The sequence below is a fragment of the Odocoileus virginianus genome, chromosome 1 (genome assembly GCF_023699985.2).
Source record: "Odocoileus virginianus isolate 20LAN1187 ecotype Illinois chromosome 1, Ovbor_1.2, whole genome shotgun sequence".
NCBI lineage: Eukaryota > Metazoa > Chordata > Mammalia > Artiodactyla > Cervidae > Odocoileus > Odocoileus virginianus.
This window is the reverse complement of record NC_069674.1, coordinates 34,779,087-34,793,107: the sequence shown is the minus strand read 5'-3', so window position 1 is coordinate 34,793,107 and position 14,021 is coordinate 34,779,087. Positions and strand designations below refer to the sequence as shown.

The following is a 14,021-nucleotide window of genomic DNA, read 5'->3' as shown; positions in this document are numbered from 1 at the left end:
GTGGAATACCATTTGGTTTTCAGCCTATTAGCAATCTCTCACTCCCTCTTTTTTTTTTTTTGACTTCCATTCAAACTTGCAATTTATAAAAATTAAAAAAAATCAGATTATTGTTAGTTTTGGATCAATAAACATTAAAGGTAAACACCACCAGTGAAATTGCCTTTGAGTCACATCCTGCTGCTGCTGCTAAGTCACTTCAGTCATGTCCAACTCTATGAGACCCCGTAGACGGCAGCCCACCAGGCTCCCCCGTCCCTGGGATTCTCCAGGCAAGAACACTGGAGTGGGTTGCCATTTCCTTCTCCAGTACATGAAAGTGAAAAGTGAAAGTGAAGTCGCTCAGTCGTGTCTGACTCTTGGAAACCCCATGGACTGCAGCCCACCAGGCTCCTCCATCCATAGAATTTTCCAGGCAAGAGGACTGGAGTGGGGTGCCATTGCCTTCTCCACACATCCTGATGGGTCCTTCTAAAATCCTTGGTAATGATGAACCCTGGCATTTGGAGTGTGTTGTGTGGCTTTGGGGGGACTGTTTAGGAATCCTGTGAAACTGAGGTGGTATTTCAATGTGAGATTACTGAGAATGTGATTTCTAAAGTTCTTTAAGCACCCTGTATCTTTCTCTTTGTATTCACAATGTGAGGCAGGAAGGGTCAAGTTACCAAAGGCATCATTAATTTAAAAAAAAAAAAAAAAAAGGAGTTTGTTTGAAGAAGGCCAGTGTCCTTCACGATATTGTTCAGTACCCTCAGCGCAGACTTTGGTGTAAGGATCTGTTCATACCATTCTTTCCACCAAAACTTTGGGAAGCAGTGAAGTGCTTGCCCATAGAACGCTTTGAAACAAGTAGCTAGGGCTTCCTTGGTGGCTCAGGGTAAAGAATCCACCTGCCATTGCAGAAGACACAGGTTCGATCCCTGGTCCAGGAAGATCCCACATGCCATGGAGCAGCTGAGCCCATGTTCTGCAGCTGTTGAGCCTGTGCTCTTGAACCTTGGGACCACAACTGCTGAGCCCACGTGCTTCAACTATTGAAGGCTGCGTACCTGGATCTGTCCTCCACAACAAGGGAGGCCACCACAATGAGAAGCCTGCACACCGCAACTAGAGAGTGACTCCCGCTCACTGCAACTACAAAAGCCTGTGCAGCAAAAATTAAATAAACAAATAAAATTATTAGAGCAGTGGCTGTACTGCACTCCTCTGTACCTGAGGTTGTTTTTTTGTTTTATTGTTTTGCATCACTTGTTGCTAAGACATTTGTAGTCTGATCTCTAATGTTCTTATAATGAAGTGATGTCCTCCCAGGCTTTTTGCCAATCTGAAGCCAATGGGACCTTTACTTCTAAGTAAGGGTAGAGTGGGGAGAATGCATATTTTGTGTAACCCCTGTGCACTTACTCTGGGTATTTGAATGACTATAGTGACCTATTTTGGATGGAGATGGTGTTGGATGGTTCCGTTTAACAAAAGTATGGATACAGCAGTTGTTATAATGATGTCCCTGGCAATGTGATACATACAGTCAATGGGAGTGACAATAGAAGGGAGGAGAAAAAAACACAAAACCAAAACGGGACTTCCCTGGCAGACCAGTAGTTAAGTAACCATGCTTCCAATGCAAGGAATGTGGGTTTGATCCCTGGTTGGGGAGCTAAGACCCCACATGCTTTGGAGCATGGCAAAAAAAAAGAAAAAGTGGAAAATGACTTACTTGCCTAGGGAAGAGTGTGGCCACCAAGCTATGTTTCTTTACCTGCTACTGTCTTTAGCCTTGTGGTTAGAAGCTGACTGTGAAATCAAACTCTCTGCTTTGAATCTCAGCTCAGTTATATATAGTTCTTTGACTGTGGTCAATTACTTAACCCATCCAGTTTTCAGTGTTCTTACCACTAAAATGAGGCTAGCCATTATAACCTAACTGACAAGACTTTTGGAAGGATTAAATTAATTTTTATTTTTAAAAAACTTTTTATTTTGTATTGGAGTGAAAGTGTTATTCACTTAGTCATGTCTGACTCTTTGCAACCCCATGTACTGTAACCTCCCAGGCGCCTCTGTTCATGGGAATCTCTGGTCAAGAATATCATAGTGGGTTGCCATTCCTTTCTCCAGTGGATCTTCCCAACCCAGAAATCGAGCCGAGGTCCCCTGCATTGTAGGCAGATTCTTTAGCATTTGAGCTACCAGAGAAGCCCATATTGGGGTAGAGCCAATTAATAATGTTGTGAGAGTTTCGGGTGAAGAGGGAAAGGACCCAGCCATACACACATGTGTATCCAATCTCCCCTAAACTCCCTTCCCATTCAGGCCACCATTGTTTAAATTCATTTTTAGATAGCATGCTTTTGGAACTGTGCTTGATGTATTTTAAATTTCCATAATAGTTAATAAGGGAATTATGGAGTTATTAAGATGGGGACATTTTCACAAGAGGCGTTTTCGCAAGAACACATCCTTTCTCTCTTCTCTGGACTCTCTTTTTCATCTGAGTGCTACCCATCAGCTCCCTCTTGTCTTAGGCAGTTCACAGCTCCCAAATGAAGTCCTGGGTACAGTTTTGTGGACTTTGGATTCCCCTAAATCAGCATGTGCCTTCATATTTGTACTGCACATCAGAGTTTTCAAATTGCTCATTCATCTTTCACTGGTACCTGAGGTCACCAACATGGCTTGAGGAGTCTATAGGACGGGATCAGGAACAGGACTGCCCCCAGTGGAGTGCCTGGGTGCACCAACCTCCCTGGCTACCATGGCCATGTGCCAGCTCCCCTGTAGGTAGATTGCCACCTGTTTGGCAGACACGTTTTCTCTCATGGTAAATGGAGGAATATCTCCCCATTGCTCAGCAGCATGAGGATTAATTTGAATGATTTAATGAGGTTGGAGGATCACTGCAATATTAGCATTAGGTAGTGATCTGTCCTTGATGGGGGAGCCATGGAAGAAAGAAAATCTGGTCCCTCTTTGAGCTTCACGATGACTTGAAGGCTTTAGCAGACTTTTATGTCACTGCATCTTGGTGTAAATATTGTATTCTGGGTTGGATACTAGAGGTATTGGGTTTCATAGAAAAGTCGTCCTGAGATGATGTGACCCAGCCCAGAGGGACAGAGGGGTGCCCCTGGTTTCCTAACGAAGAAGGAGTTGGATGCCAAGTCTCACAATACATTCATCTTTGCTACATCAATATCCCTCAAGTTTTTTTTTTTTTAAACAAGATTTTTTTTAAGTCAGAGGACTACGATGTCCTCAACTGTAAAGGATTGGGGAGGATAGCAGAGAGCAGAAATCAAACATGATACCTCAGCAGGTAGACCCTGATGGAGAGCAGCTTTGCCTGGTGTTTACTGTATCTGCGTTTGTAGGGCCCACCTCACTTTTCTGTCTCCTTTTCAGTCTCCTGACCTTTTTTTCCTCTCATTCTAGCCAGTCAGTCAGTGTTAGTTGCTCAGTCTTGTCTCTTTGTGACCCCACAGACTGTAGCCTGTCAGGCTCCTCTGTCCATGGAATTCTCCAGGCAAGAATACTGGAGTGGGTTGCCATTCCCTTCTCCAGGGTATCTTCCTGACCCAGGGATTGAACCCGGGTCTTTCTGCTACATTGCAGGCAGGTTTTTTACCATCTGAGTCACAAACTGCTTTCTAATTCCTGATTGCCGCTACCCCACTTAACGATAAATCTGCTTATGTCTGAGACTTTGTACTTTCTCTCTACCATATGTTATTCTCAAAACTATTTAAGCCTGAAGCCCACCCAAGTGGGATGGAAGGCTGTGAACCTTTCCTCTTTCATCTCTTCTTGTTTACTTCCCTACAAGTCTTTCCCAGAATTATCAAGAAGACTCATGCCAACTTCTTGAGAGGCTCTGATGACGTGATGGCTAATGTACTGTTGAAATCTGCCAGGGCAAGAAGTGGATGTCACAGCAGTGCGGAAATACATCCTGCAGAGGACTAGGTGAAGGGCAAGGTGTAGGACATTGACGGGCACCTGAATTGTACCAAAGGATGACTCATCTTGTTCGTCTCAAGTTAGGGCACATTAAAGCCACTTCTTTAGATTTTGCAACACCTGAAAGAGGTCAAGGGACTAGTATCCTGAAGTTTGGGAAACATATCCATAGGACCCTTCAGAACAAGCAGCTCCCCTATGCTTGCAGGTACCTGGTGGTCACCCTCCAGTCCAAGGTTATGGGTCTTTGCACAGCATCAGAGTGAGCACTTGGTAAATGGAAAAGTGAGTATACAGACAAATTAATGAATGAATCACCTGGGCGAGGGCAGTGGTGGAAGACCAATTCTCTGCATTCTATCCAAAAAAGGCCATGGTCATCCCATGTAGTTGATTCCTGGGTTCTGTGGGTAATGTATACATAATATGATATGCTCTTTTTAAATTATAAGTACAGAAAATGTGAAGAGAGAGACACTTCTTTGTTTAGAGAACTCTAATTGAATTGTAGGGTTATTACTTTGACTTTCTGGTTTAAGGAAGCATGACTCACTCAGAGCTGGAAGCTTGTCTGGTCTAAGCCCTAATCAAATGCGTGAATCTCTCTAGGGCATCCCGGAGGCCAATCCTGCAGAATTCTTTCAACCGTCACCCTCATCGCAATATCAAGCTGTACATAAAAATGTGTCTCTGACACCCCCAATAGCTTTCATCTTGATTTACTTTGTTGTCTGCATTTCTGCATTCCCTTCTCTTATCAGTTTCCCACTTTGGATCACAGGACTGGTTTTCTTGGTTAGAGTCATAAATTTCTTGAGCTTCTTAGACCCTTCCCCTAATTAAAAAAAGGGGTTTCCATGTGGAATGGAAGCTTGTGAATTTTTGCCTTTGATTTTGAATGCCAACTACTTTCTTTGAAAGCTGTGTACACAATATTCCATTCCTAATTTTAACATATGGATAGAAGGCAAGCATTACTGTTATAATGGTCAGTATTTAATTTGCACTGGTCTCTGAGAATTTGAAATTTGGTCAGCGTTTTGGCTTTACAGTAAGAGGAAACTATCCAAATTAAAAAGAGTTCTAAATTTTTAGGGACTTGGACACTTTACATGTGAACACTTGCTCTAGAAAAGTATGTGAGATTCACATCATTGGGGCAGCCACTGTAATCTAAGCTGAACAACTAACTGCTTTGGAGACACTGAAAGAAGATTTATTAGTTGAAATGATCCAAGTTGCCGTAGCCTTGCTTTTCCTTCCTGTTTATTTTTTTAAAAAAGATTTTGATGTGGAGCATTATTGAATTTATTACAGTATTGCTTCTGCTTTATGTTCTGGTTTTTTGGCCCAGAGGCACATGGGACTTTAGCTCTTTGACCAGGGATGGAACCCACACCACCTACGTTGGAAGGCAAAGTCTTAACCACTGAACTGCCAGGGAAGTCCCTTTTTCTGTTTAATTTTTATTTGCCCGTGTCATAGTGTCTTTTGGAATCAGATGAGAACTTCTGAACTTAGGGCTGAAAGTGAGAAGCTAAGCGCCCAGTCAGCCCTATAGGAATATTTCAGAATCTCACTGAAAGGAAAGGCAGTTTGAAAAAGCAACTTCAACTTAGAATATTATTTTTCATTTGAAAACCTTTAGCAACAAAAGTAACAGCAGAAATCCTATTGTGTCAAAATAGGAAACGTCAATGTAGATGAAATCATCTAAGACCTAAATCCTAAACCAAAATGCACCAGGCTTGGAATTTCTTCCTCTTGCCTAGGTAGGAGGAAGATGTGTCATGTTGTCAAAATCTGAGTATCAGATGCTTGAATATATAGTAGTAATCCTCTTGTAATATCAGTGATGCCAAACCGTTCAGGCTTAATTGGTATTTTCAGTATGACTAGTGGTGAGGTAAAGGAGAAAGGCCACCTAAATTATAAACACACTTTGAAATATTGTGATATTAAACAAGGTAAAAGGATTTTTTTTTTTTTTTTGTAATCTCAGTTCTAGGTTTCATTGTCCTTGGTGCCTTAGATACTTTCTATGTAACACATCAATCTTACTACCTATGTCAAGGCTGCTGGAGAAAAATCATGAAACTGCTTGAACATGGGTACCACTCACCATTGATTTCTGCCTCACCTGAGCCTTCGGTTCCATCCAGAATCTCTGCTGAGTGTTTCTGGTTCTTACCTTTTACAGTCCCAAATCTAAACCATTTCCATCTCCCTGGGAAGAGCTTCTGATTGTCACCAGATGACCCACTCAGCCGCCACAGTGGAAATGAGGTCATCCTTGACTCACCTCTATCTTTACCCTTTGCGTCTTATAAGCCATAATGTTCTGTGTGTTTGCTTGGTGAGGATTGTTTTATCTGTTTCTTAGCTCCAGCTGTCATTTATTGCCCAAACTATTTAAATAGCTCCTTAACTGGCCTTACTTTTCCAGTCATTCTCTCTTCTAAGCTGTCCTTAATACTGTCACCAAGGAGCACAAATTTAATCATGTAGCTGCCTCCAGATAAGAAACACTTTTCGTTGGCTTCCCACCGTCTATTCAAGTAGATTAAAGTCTTTAGGCTCGCAGACGAAGCCTTCCCATAACTTGCCCTCTGCCTAGCATGCTGGCCACATCTGCCCTAGTTCCACTGTAGCACCCGTGCTCAAGCTGTCAAATGACCACAGTCTGGGGAATGCAGCTCGCTCTTCCGCAGCCCCTACCACAGGGTTTGGCAAGCAGTCTTCAGCAAGTCAATATCAGTCAGAGAGAAACAAACAGGCATTCTTCTCTGCCTTCTATTCACTGAGATTTGTATTCTTCTCTAGGGAAGATGTCTAACATTATACATTGATTATGGATTCAAGAATTAGAAGGTATTTGAAATAGGACTTACTCCATTCATCTTTTCAATGAGTAAATTCCTTTTGTAGAACTTCTGACTCTGGGTTAAGCTCAAATAACTCTAGGACAGTGGGCTCATTCCTCCACCAACAAACTAATTTCTAGGAACACATGATAGAAATTTGTAGTGAAAACATTTTCTTTTTTTTTCTCCCAAGAATTATCTTTTATTTATTTATTTATTTTTCATTTATTTTTATTAGTTGGAGGCTAATTACTTTACAATATTGTAGTGGTTTTTGTCATACATTGACATGAATCAGCCATACATGTATTCCCCATCCATTTTCTTGATATAGCTTTTATCTATCCATATTGGTTCTTTTTTTTAAAATACCATTTATTTAATTTATTCATGTGACTGCACCAGGTCTTCATTGCGGCATGTGGGATCTTTAGTTGCCACATGCAAACTCTTAGTTGTGGCACGGGGGATCTACTTCCCCGACCAGGGATCGTACCTGGGCCCCCTGAATTGGGAGCGGGGAGTCTCGGGCACTGGACCACCAGGGAAGTCACTCTGCTGGTTCTTGATCTTGGTTTTTTATTGGGAAAAGTCCAATCTTTCTTCCTTATGTTGGTTCTCTTCAGGTATCTGAAGATAGTAGTACTTTCTCCCTGGTAATATATTAATTAAAGAATCTACCTGAAATGCGGGAGACAGGGGTTTGACCCCTGAGTGGGGAAGATCCCCTGGAGAAGGGAATGGCCACCCTCTCTAGGATTCTTGCCTGGGGAATTCCATGCACAGAGGAGCCTGGTGGGCTGTAGTCCATTGGGTCACAAGGGTCAGGCATGCAACTAACACGCAGTGTACTGTGTCACATATGCCTCTTACCTTATGGTGTCAGCTCTCTGCCTTTCTGGGGGCCCTTTCAGCTGGCTCAAGGTTGTCTGTGTATGTTTGTGTATACCAACTAGTCCACCAAAGAGAGGCTTTCTAGCAGGGGAGCGCAGCTACTCCTATACCTTTGACCGAAGACCGGTCCTCCTCTATCAGGGATGGTCGTCCTCTTCGACCGAGCGCGCAGCTTCGGGAGGGACGCACATGGAGCGGTGAGGGAGGAAGGGGACACCCGCCTAGCCAGCCAGATCAGCCGAATCAACCCTGGCGATCAATGGGGTGACAGATGTCACAACCAGATCACCCTCACGTCCAACAGAGAGGCTTTCAAGACTGCTCTCCTCGTATCTCTCAGGCTTATTAGTGCAGTCTGAGATTATGTTAGATTGTTTGGCAACAGTAGCACTTTGTCAACTCATATTGACTGTCAGCTGAAATGACTCCTTATATTTAAGAGCAGAAACCGTGTATTCTTAACATCCATCATGTTGTATTATAGTTGAAAGTTGAATACAAAAATCTGGTACTTAGACAATTATATTTTGACCTACATTTTATCCTTGTTACATTTCAATTGTTGAAGTTCTTTTTGTGAACCCTTATTCTCAGCATGTAACATCCAATATCCTCCCCAGCTTTTTGCCAATGTAAGTTTAGGCCATTGATAAGTTATTTAATCAGGTTATATAATATCTCTAATAAGAGTAGACATTTATTGAGCATTAATTATTTGCTGGGCTTCCCTGGTGGCTCAGTAGAAAATAACCTACCTGCCAGTGCAGGAGATGTAAGTTTGATCCCTGGGTTGGGAAGATCCCCTGGAAGAGGAAATGGAAACTCATTCCAGTATTTTTGCCAGGATAATCCCATGGACGGAGGAACCTGGTGGGTTACAGTCCATGGGGTTGCAAAAGAGTCGCACACAGCTCAGTGACTAAACAACAACAGCAGCAGTTATATGGTAGGCACCAAAGCTCTGCCTTTCCACGTGTATCCTTGGTAGTTTCATACAACACTGTGAAGCAAGTACTATTGATAACCCTCTCTTTACACATGAACCACTGAATCAGACATAGGTCCTAAGGGCTGCCTTTGGAAATCTTTCTTCCAGTTGATAGTAATTCACTCATCAGTTTCTTTTGAGGAGAGTCTTTCAGCCAGTTACTAACAATCTTCTCACTTGTACTAGAATCTAATACATAAATCTCTTACATATAGGCTATCAGTATGATAAACTGATTATTTATCTTTATGATTTTTTCTGATTATTTTAGTAACATATGACCATTTAGGAAATAATGGCAAATATAGCAAATTATAAAGAAAAATAATAATCACTCTGAATCTTACCATCCAAGAATAACAACTGTTAACTTTAAAATGTTCCGTAAGTATGTTTGATCATTTTTTTATGCTTATCAGCTTATTCCTTAGTTACTATGTCCAGTTCTTTGAAAAATTTAATGTTTTCTAATCTGTCTCTCAAAGAAACTCTTAACTGAGAAGAGATTATTAGCTGATAGAGTGGTTATTTGTCCTTTTAGTAGTTATGTTACTGGATTTGTCCAACTCTGTTTAAATAATAAACTTGCAATGAGGAATAATATATCTTTCATATTATTCATATGTGGTATTGGTTTGTGAAATGACATTGAGTGAAGTTGAGTAATTGGTAATATATGTGAGTCTATATAAGTTAAAAAATATGTTTATTAATGTGAAAAGAAGGAATATTAGCATATGCTGTAAACAATTAGCTTTAGAGTAGAATAAAATAATCATTTTTTACTTGCATACTTAGCATAATTATTATTTACCTCCAAAGAAAATTTATTTCTTGGAAGAATCTGCAAGGACTCTGTGTTGTTGGGTAAATACTTCCATACTTAGGTTTATTTAAGACGTTCTAAACTGGTCTAAGGAATTCTCAATTTGTTCAAAATTACATCTTTGATTTTAGGAAACAAATTAGCATAAGCTGCTGCAAAACTTAGCCATTGTTGTTGCTTAGTCACTAAGTCCTGTCTGACTCTCTTGTAATTCCATTGAATGTAGCCCACCAGGCTCCTCTGTCCGCAGGATTCTCCAGGCAAGAAAACTAGAGTGGGTTGTCATTTCCCTCTCCAAAGGGTCTTCCTCACCCAGGGACTGAACTCATGGCAGTCATCCACCTTGTCATCGCATATTATCCACCTTGCGTTGGCAGGTGGATTCTTTACCACTGAATGGACTGGGAAGCCCTAAAACTTAGCTATAGAAAGTGCTTTGTTTGAATATATGTTTTAATGCCCATATGTTTATGCTTCAGGAAAATATATTTAGTAATGCTATAGGGAATACAAATTCTGAGAAGGCAATGTTTATGGAGCTTTTGTAAATTCTTAAATAAGTCAGTGTTTTAGATACTAGATTTGGGAACCTTGAATAGTGATCTCCATGTGGCTCTCAGGGTCCTTCTGCTTTGGCCCAAAGTAACTTTCTGCTATGATTCTGAGAACCATTTCTTCTGTTTCTTCTGATACCCCATCCTGTGCTCTAGGAAAACAGAAACACTTATGCCCAGTCCACCATAATTTTTCCAGTGGTCCTTCTTAGACTGCTTCCTTGGCTGGAATGTACTCTGCCACACTCCTTTCTGCTGGAGTTCCCAGCACATTTTAAAAGTTGTATTTGATTACAGTGTTATGTTAGTTTCTGGTATACAGCAAAGTGATTCATATATGTATATATATATTTCATATTCTTTTCCATTATGCTTTATTACAAGCACTGAATATAGTTCCCTGTGCTATACAGTAGGACCTTGTTGTTTATCTATTTTATATATGGTAGTTTGTTTCTGCTAATGCGTAATTCCTAATTCATTCCTCCTCCACTCCCTTTCCCCTTTGGTAACCACATTTGTTTCCTATATCTATGAATCTGTTTCTGTTTGTGCTGTAAATAAGCACAAATAAAAATAAATCTGTAAATAAGTTTGTGCCATATTTTAGATTACACATACAAGTGATATTATATGGTATTTTCTTTCTCTTATTTCACTTAGTATGATACTCTCTAGGTCCATCCATGTTGCTGCACATGGCATTTCTTCACTCTTTTATTGCGGAGTAGCATTTCATTGTATATATGTACCACGTCTCCTTTATCCATTCATGTGTCAATGTATATTTAAGTTGCTACAATCTCTTAGCTATTGTAAATAGTGCTGCAATGAACATTGGGGTGCATGTATATCTTTGAATTACAGTTTTGTCAAGATATGCGCCCAGGAGTGGAAGTGGAATTGCTGGATTCCAGCACATTTTAAATAATCTCCACCAGCATTCCCTGAAGTGATACTGCTTCTAACATCTTGTAACCTTGTTGCTTATTACACATTGTCTTGATTTATTTGTAAACTTGCCTTGTCTACTTCATTAGATAATAAGTTTCTTAAGATTAAGTCCTGAGGTCTTGTTTTGTTCATTTATATATTTCTGGATGACTAGTGCTCCATATGGGCCTTGTGCATCCCAGGGCCTTCTTTGAGCAATTATTGAATTGAAGGGTCTATCAGGAGATGGTGGGGGAGAACTTAACCATATACCTGGCTCCAGTAATTCTAAAACCATCCCTATGAAATAGGCTAATACTTTCCTCAAATAACTTTGGTTCATTGTTTAACAAAAAATTGAGCAACTATTATGCAATCAAGCATTGTGCCAGATACTTTGGACAAAAAGACAAGGCCTAGTTTTTGTCTTTAAGACATGTACAACCTATTGGAGAAAAGATATGTGAATAAATAAATATTTCAGTATAGCATGACTCTTCCTCGAGGTCATTCAGCCTTAGAGTGGTGGAACTGTGCTTAAAATCCAAGTCTGTCCAACTCCAAAGGCACTGGGCCATGATGATTCCAGAACAGAAAAACTAGCAGTGTAAAGAGGGAGATCTCCTCAGAAGAGTGAAGCAATAGTCTTCTTCCACAGATTGTTGAAAACATTAGTAAATAGAGCCATTTTGTTTTATTCATGAACTAGGTCCTTCAGAAGCTTGGGAAAGCTGATGAGACAAAAGATGAACAGTTTGAAGAATATGTCCAGAACTTCAAACGGCAAGAGGCAAGTACATTTATCTAGTTTCTGGAGTGGGAAATGGGTTGACTTTGTGTTTTAGTGCGTAAATGAAATGCTTTGATGTTGAAGAAAGAACTCATTCGCTGGGCTTGGCATTCACTTGAGGGGAGACACTGTTTAATTCTGTAGACTTTTTCTGTGTAAGGCAAAGAGGTAGTGGGCACAGAAGGAAGAAGATTTGTGTTTTAGAATCTCAGGAGATGGAGACTTTGCTTTCCTGGAGCTCTTCAATACAGATTACTGATCTAAAGGAAAGGCGATCTTTTTAGTGATTTACATTCCATTAAATATTATCAGTAGTTAAATAGTTCTGGCATAATTACTTCCGTTGTTGCATGCATCAAGATCACGGATTCTCAATAGAGATTACCTCTCCTTAAGAGGGAGAAAACTGGTTCTTGGTGGATGAAAAAGATTGTACTCTTTTTATGAGAATATGTCACATAAATACTGATAGTATATCTGTATATATGATTTTATGAAGATTTTATGATTTTTAAAGATTTTATGAAGGAGTATGATTAGGAAAAAAATGCCTAAAACGTTTCTTAAAGAGCGGTGATAATGAAAAAAGTTGAAAGACGCATTTGTGACATTTGTTCCTTTCTTAGGTGCTGCGTGTTTCACAGTAGTAGTAGCACTGCGCAGTTGCTCAGTCGTGTCCGACCTTTGCCACCCCATGGACTGTACCCCGCCAGGCTCCTCTGTTCATGGGATTTCCCTGGCAAGAATACTGGACCGGGTTGCCATTTTCTTCTCTAGCGTTTAACAGACACATGAATAAATGAGCTATTTTAAAATTTATTTATTTATATCACCAGGGCTTGATACGCGGCTAGTATGTCACCTGTAGAGAGCGTGCATGAGAGTCAGGGAAAAGGAAGCAGGGCCTCTCAGGTTAGAAAATTCAATTCAGAGGTTGGCTGAAACAACCAACTTTGGAAAATGGAGTTTGGACGTGAGGACAATGTAAGGACATGGGTTTATTTCCCTTCTTTAGTTGTACCCACCGATGTCTACAGATGATATTGTGGCTTCAGAGATAAGTATGCATGGCGTCAGTGATGACAACTCAGCAGTGGAAAATCAGCACTGGGTTTATGTCACTCCCTTTGCTTCTGTTTTTAGACCCTTGACCCTGGAGGTTTCTTTTTTTTTCCATTTGTGTATCAGAGTTTTTGACTGCATTCTAACTGGAGGCAGGCTGTTTCTTTTCCTCACCCACAGAGGATATAAAGTCCAGCAGGTAGGACCAGGTAGACTAGTTTCCACCAAAGCACATTCCTGAATGTCTCCAATTTCATTCTAAGGCTAAAGGTTGGACAGATAGGAACTCAATTTAATGTGAATGACAGTGATCTCATTCTATCTGAAAATGTGGAAAGAGAGAGGGGAGTTGGAGAAGAAAGCAGTAATAGAGAGAAAACTAGTTCTTGTTCCAATCACTAAATTTTATAGAGAACTTTGGATTTATGAAGGTAGAAGAGAGAATTCTTAGAGAAATGTTGGATGTTGGCCCAAAGAAGAAGGTGTCCGCCAGTCTCCTCTGGGAGAACAGATTCTCCATGTTTCCGTACGTCCTCATTTGGTGAGTTCTCTTAGACTTTTCATGCATTAAGAGTGCTCGTGCAGATTATTGACTTGGATGGCAGCAACTTCCCATAGATAAACTTGTCAATCAGTGCTCTTGTTACTTTGCAGGGAGGTCCCCAATGTCTGCTTGAAGGGATTGGATGTGAATAGAAAAAGTGACTCGTGTTTATAGTTTTTCCTACTTGAGGATTATACTCTTTGCTTTGAAATTTGATCTTCCTGTCTAGTGTGTCCCTGTGGAACTAATTAGTTCTCTGCTGTTAGATTTTTTTTCTCTAGCCCTTTTCTTATAGTATGATATTTTAACACCCCAGAAGGCTGAACTTGGGGAGCATGAAGTTCAAGAATGCATTTATGTAAGGTAGTACTTTGCATTTTCCAACCCTAGTGAATTTTTATTGTTCTTTTTGGACTTTGTTGACTGAACAACGTGAGGACTATTTTTTGCCTAAGGTATTAGAGAAAAGTGCAGTGGGCTAAATCATCAACTTTTACCAGTTTAATACTGCTCTGCCATCTATTCCTGTCACTATATACATTATCAAATATTGTGGAGCCAGTAGTAAGTATGCTGTCTTTCTTGAAGAACAGCACCTAAGTTCTAGCA

At 40.4% G+C, this 14,021-nt stretch overlaps 1 protein-coding gene across 2 annotated transcripts in view; it reads left to right on the top strand.

Moving 5' to 3' along the window:
- The window catches only part of AMPH (amphiphysin), a 211,193-nt gene that overhangs the window by 90,178 nt on the left and 106,994 nt on the right, over window positions 1–14,021 (top strand). For both annotated transcript variants that reach the window (XM_070466607.1, XM_020892153.2), the window contains exon 2: window positions 11,726–11,806. In XM_070466607.1, the coding sequence (XP_070322708.1) occupies window positions 11,726–11,806 (81 nt within the window). The remainder of the gene's footprint in view (window positions 1–11,725; window positions 11,807–14,021) is intronic.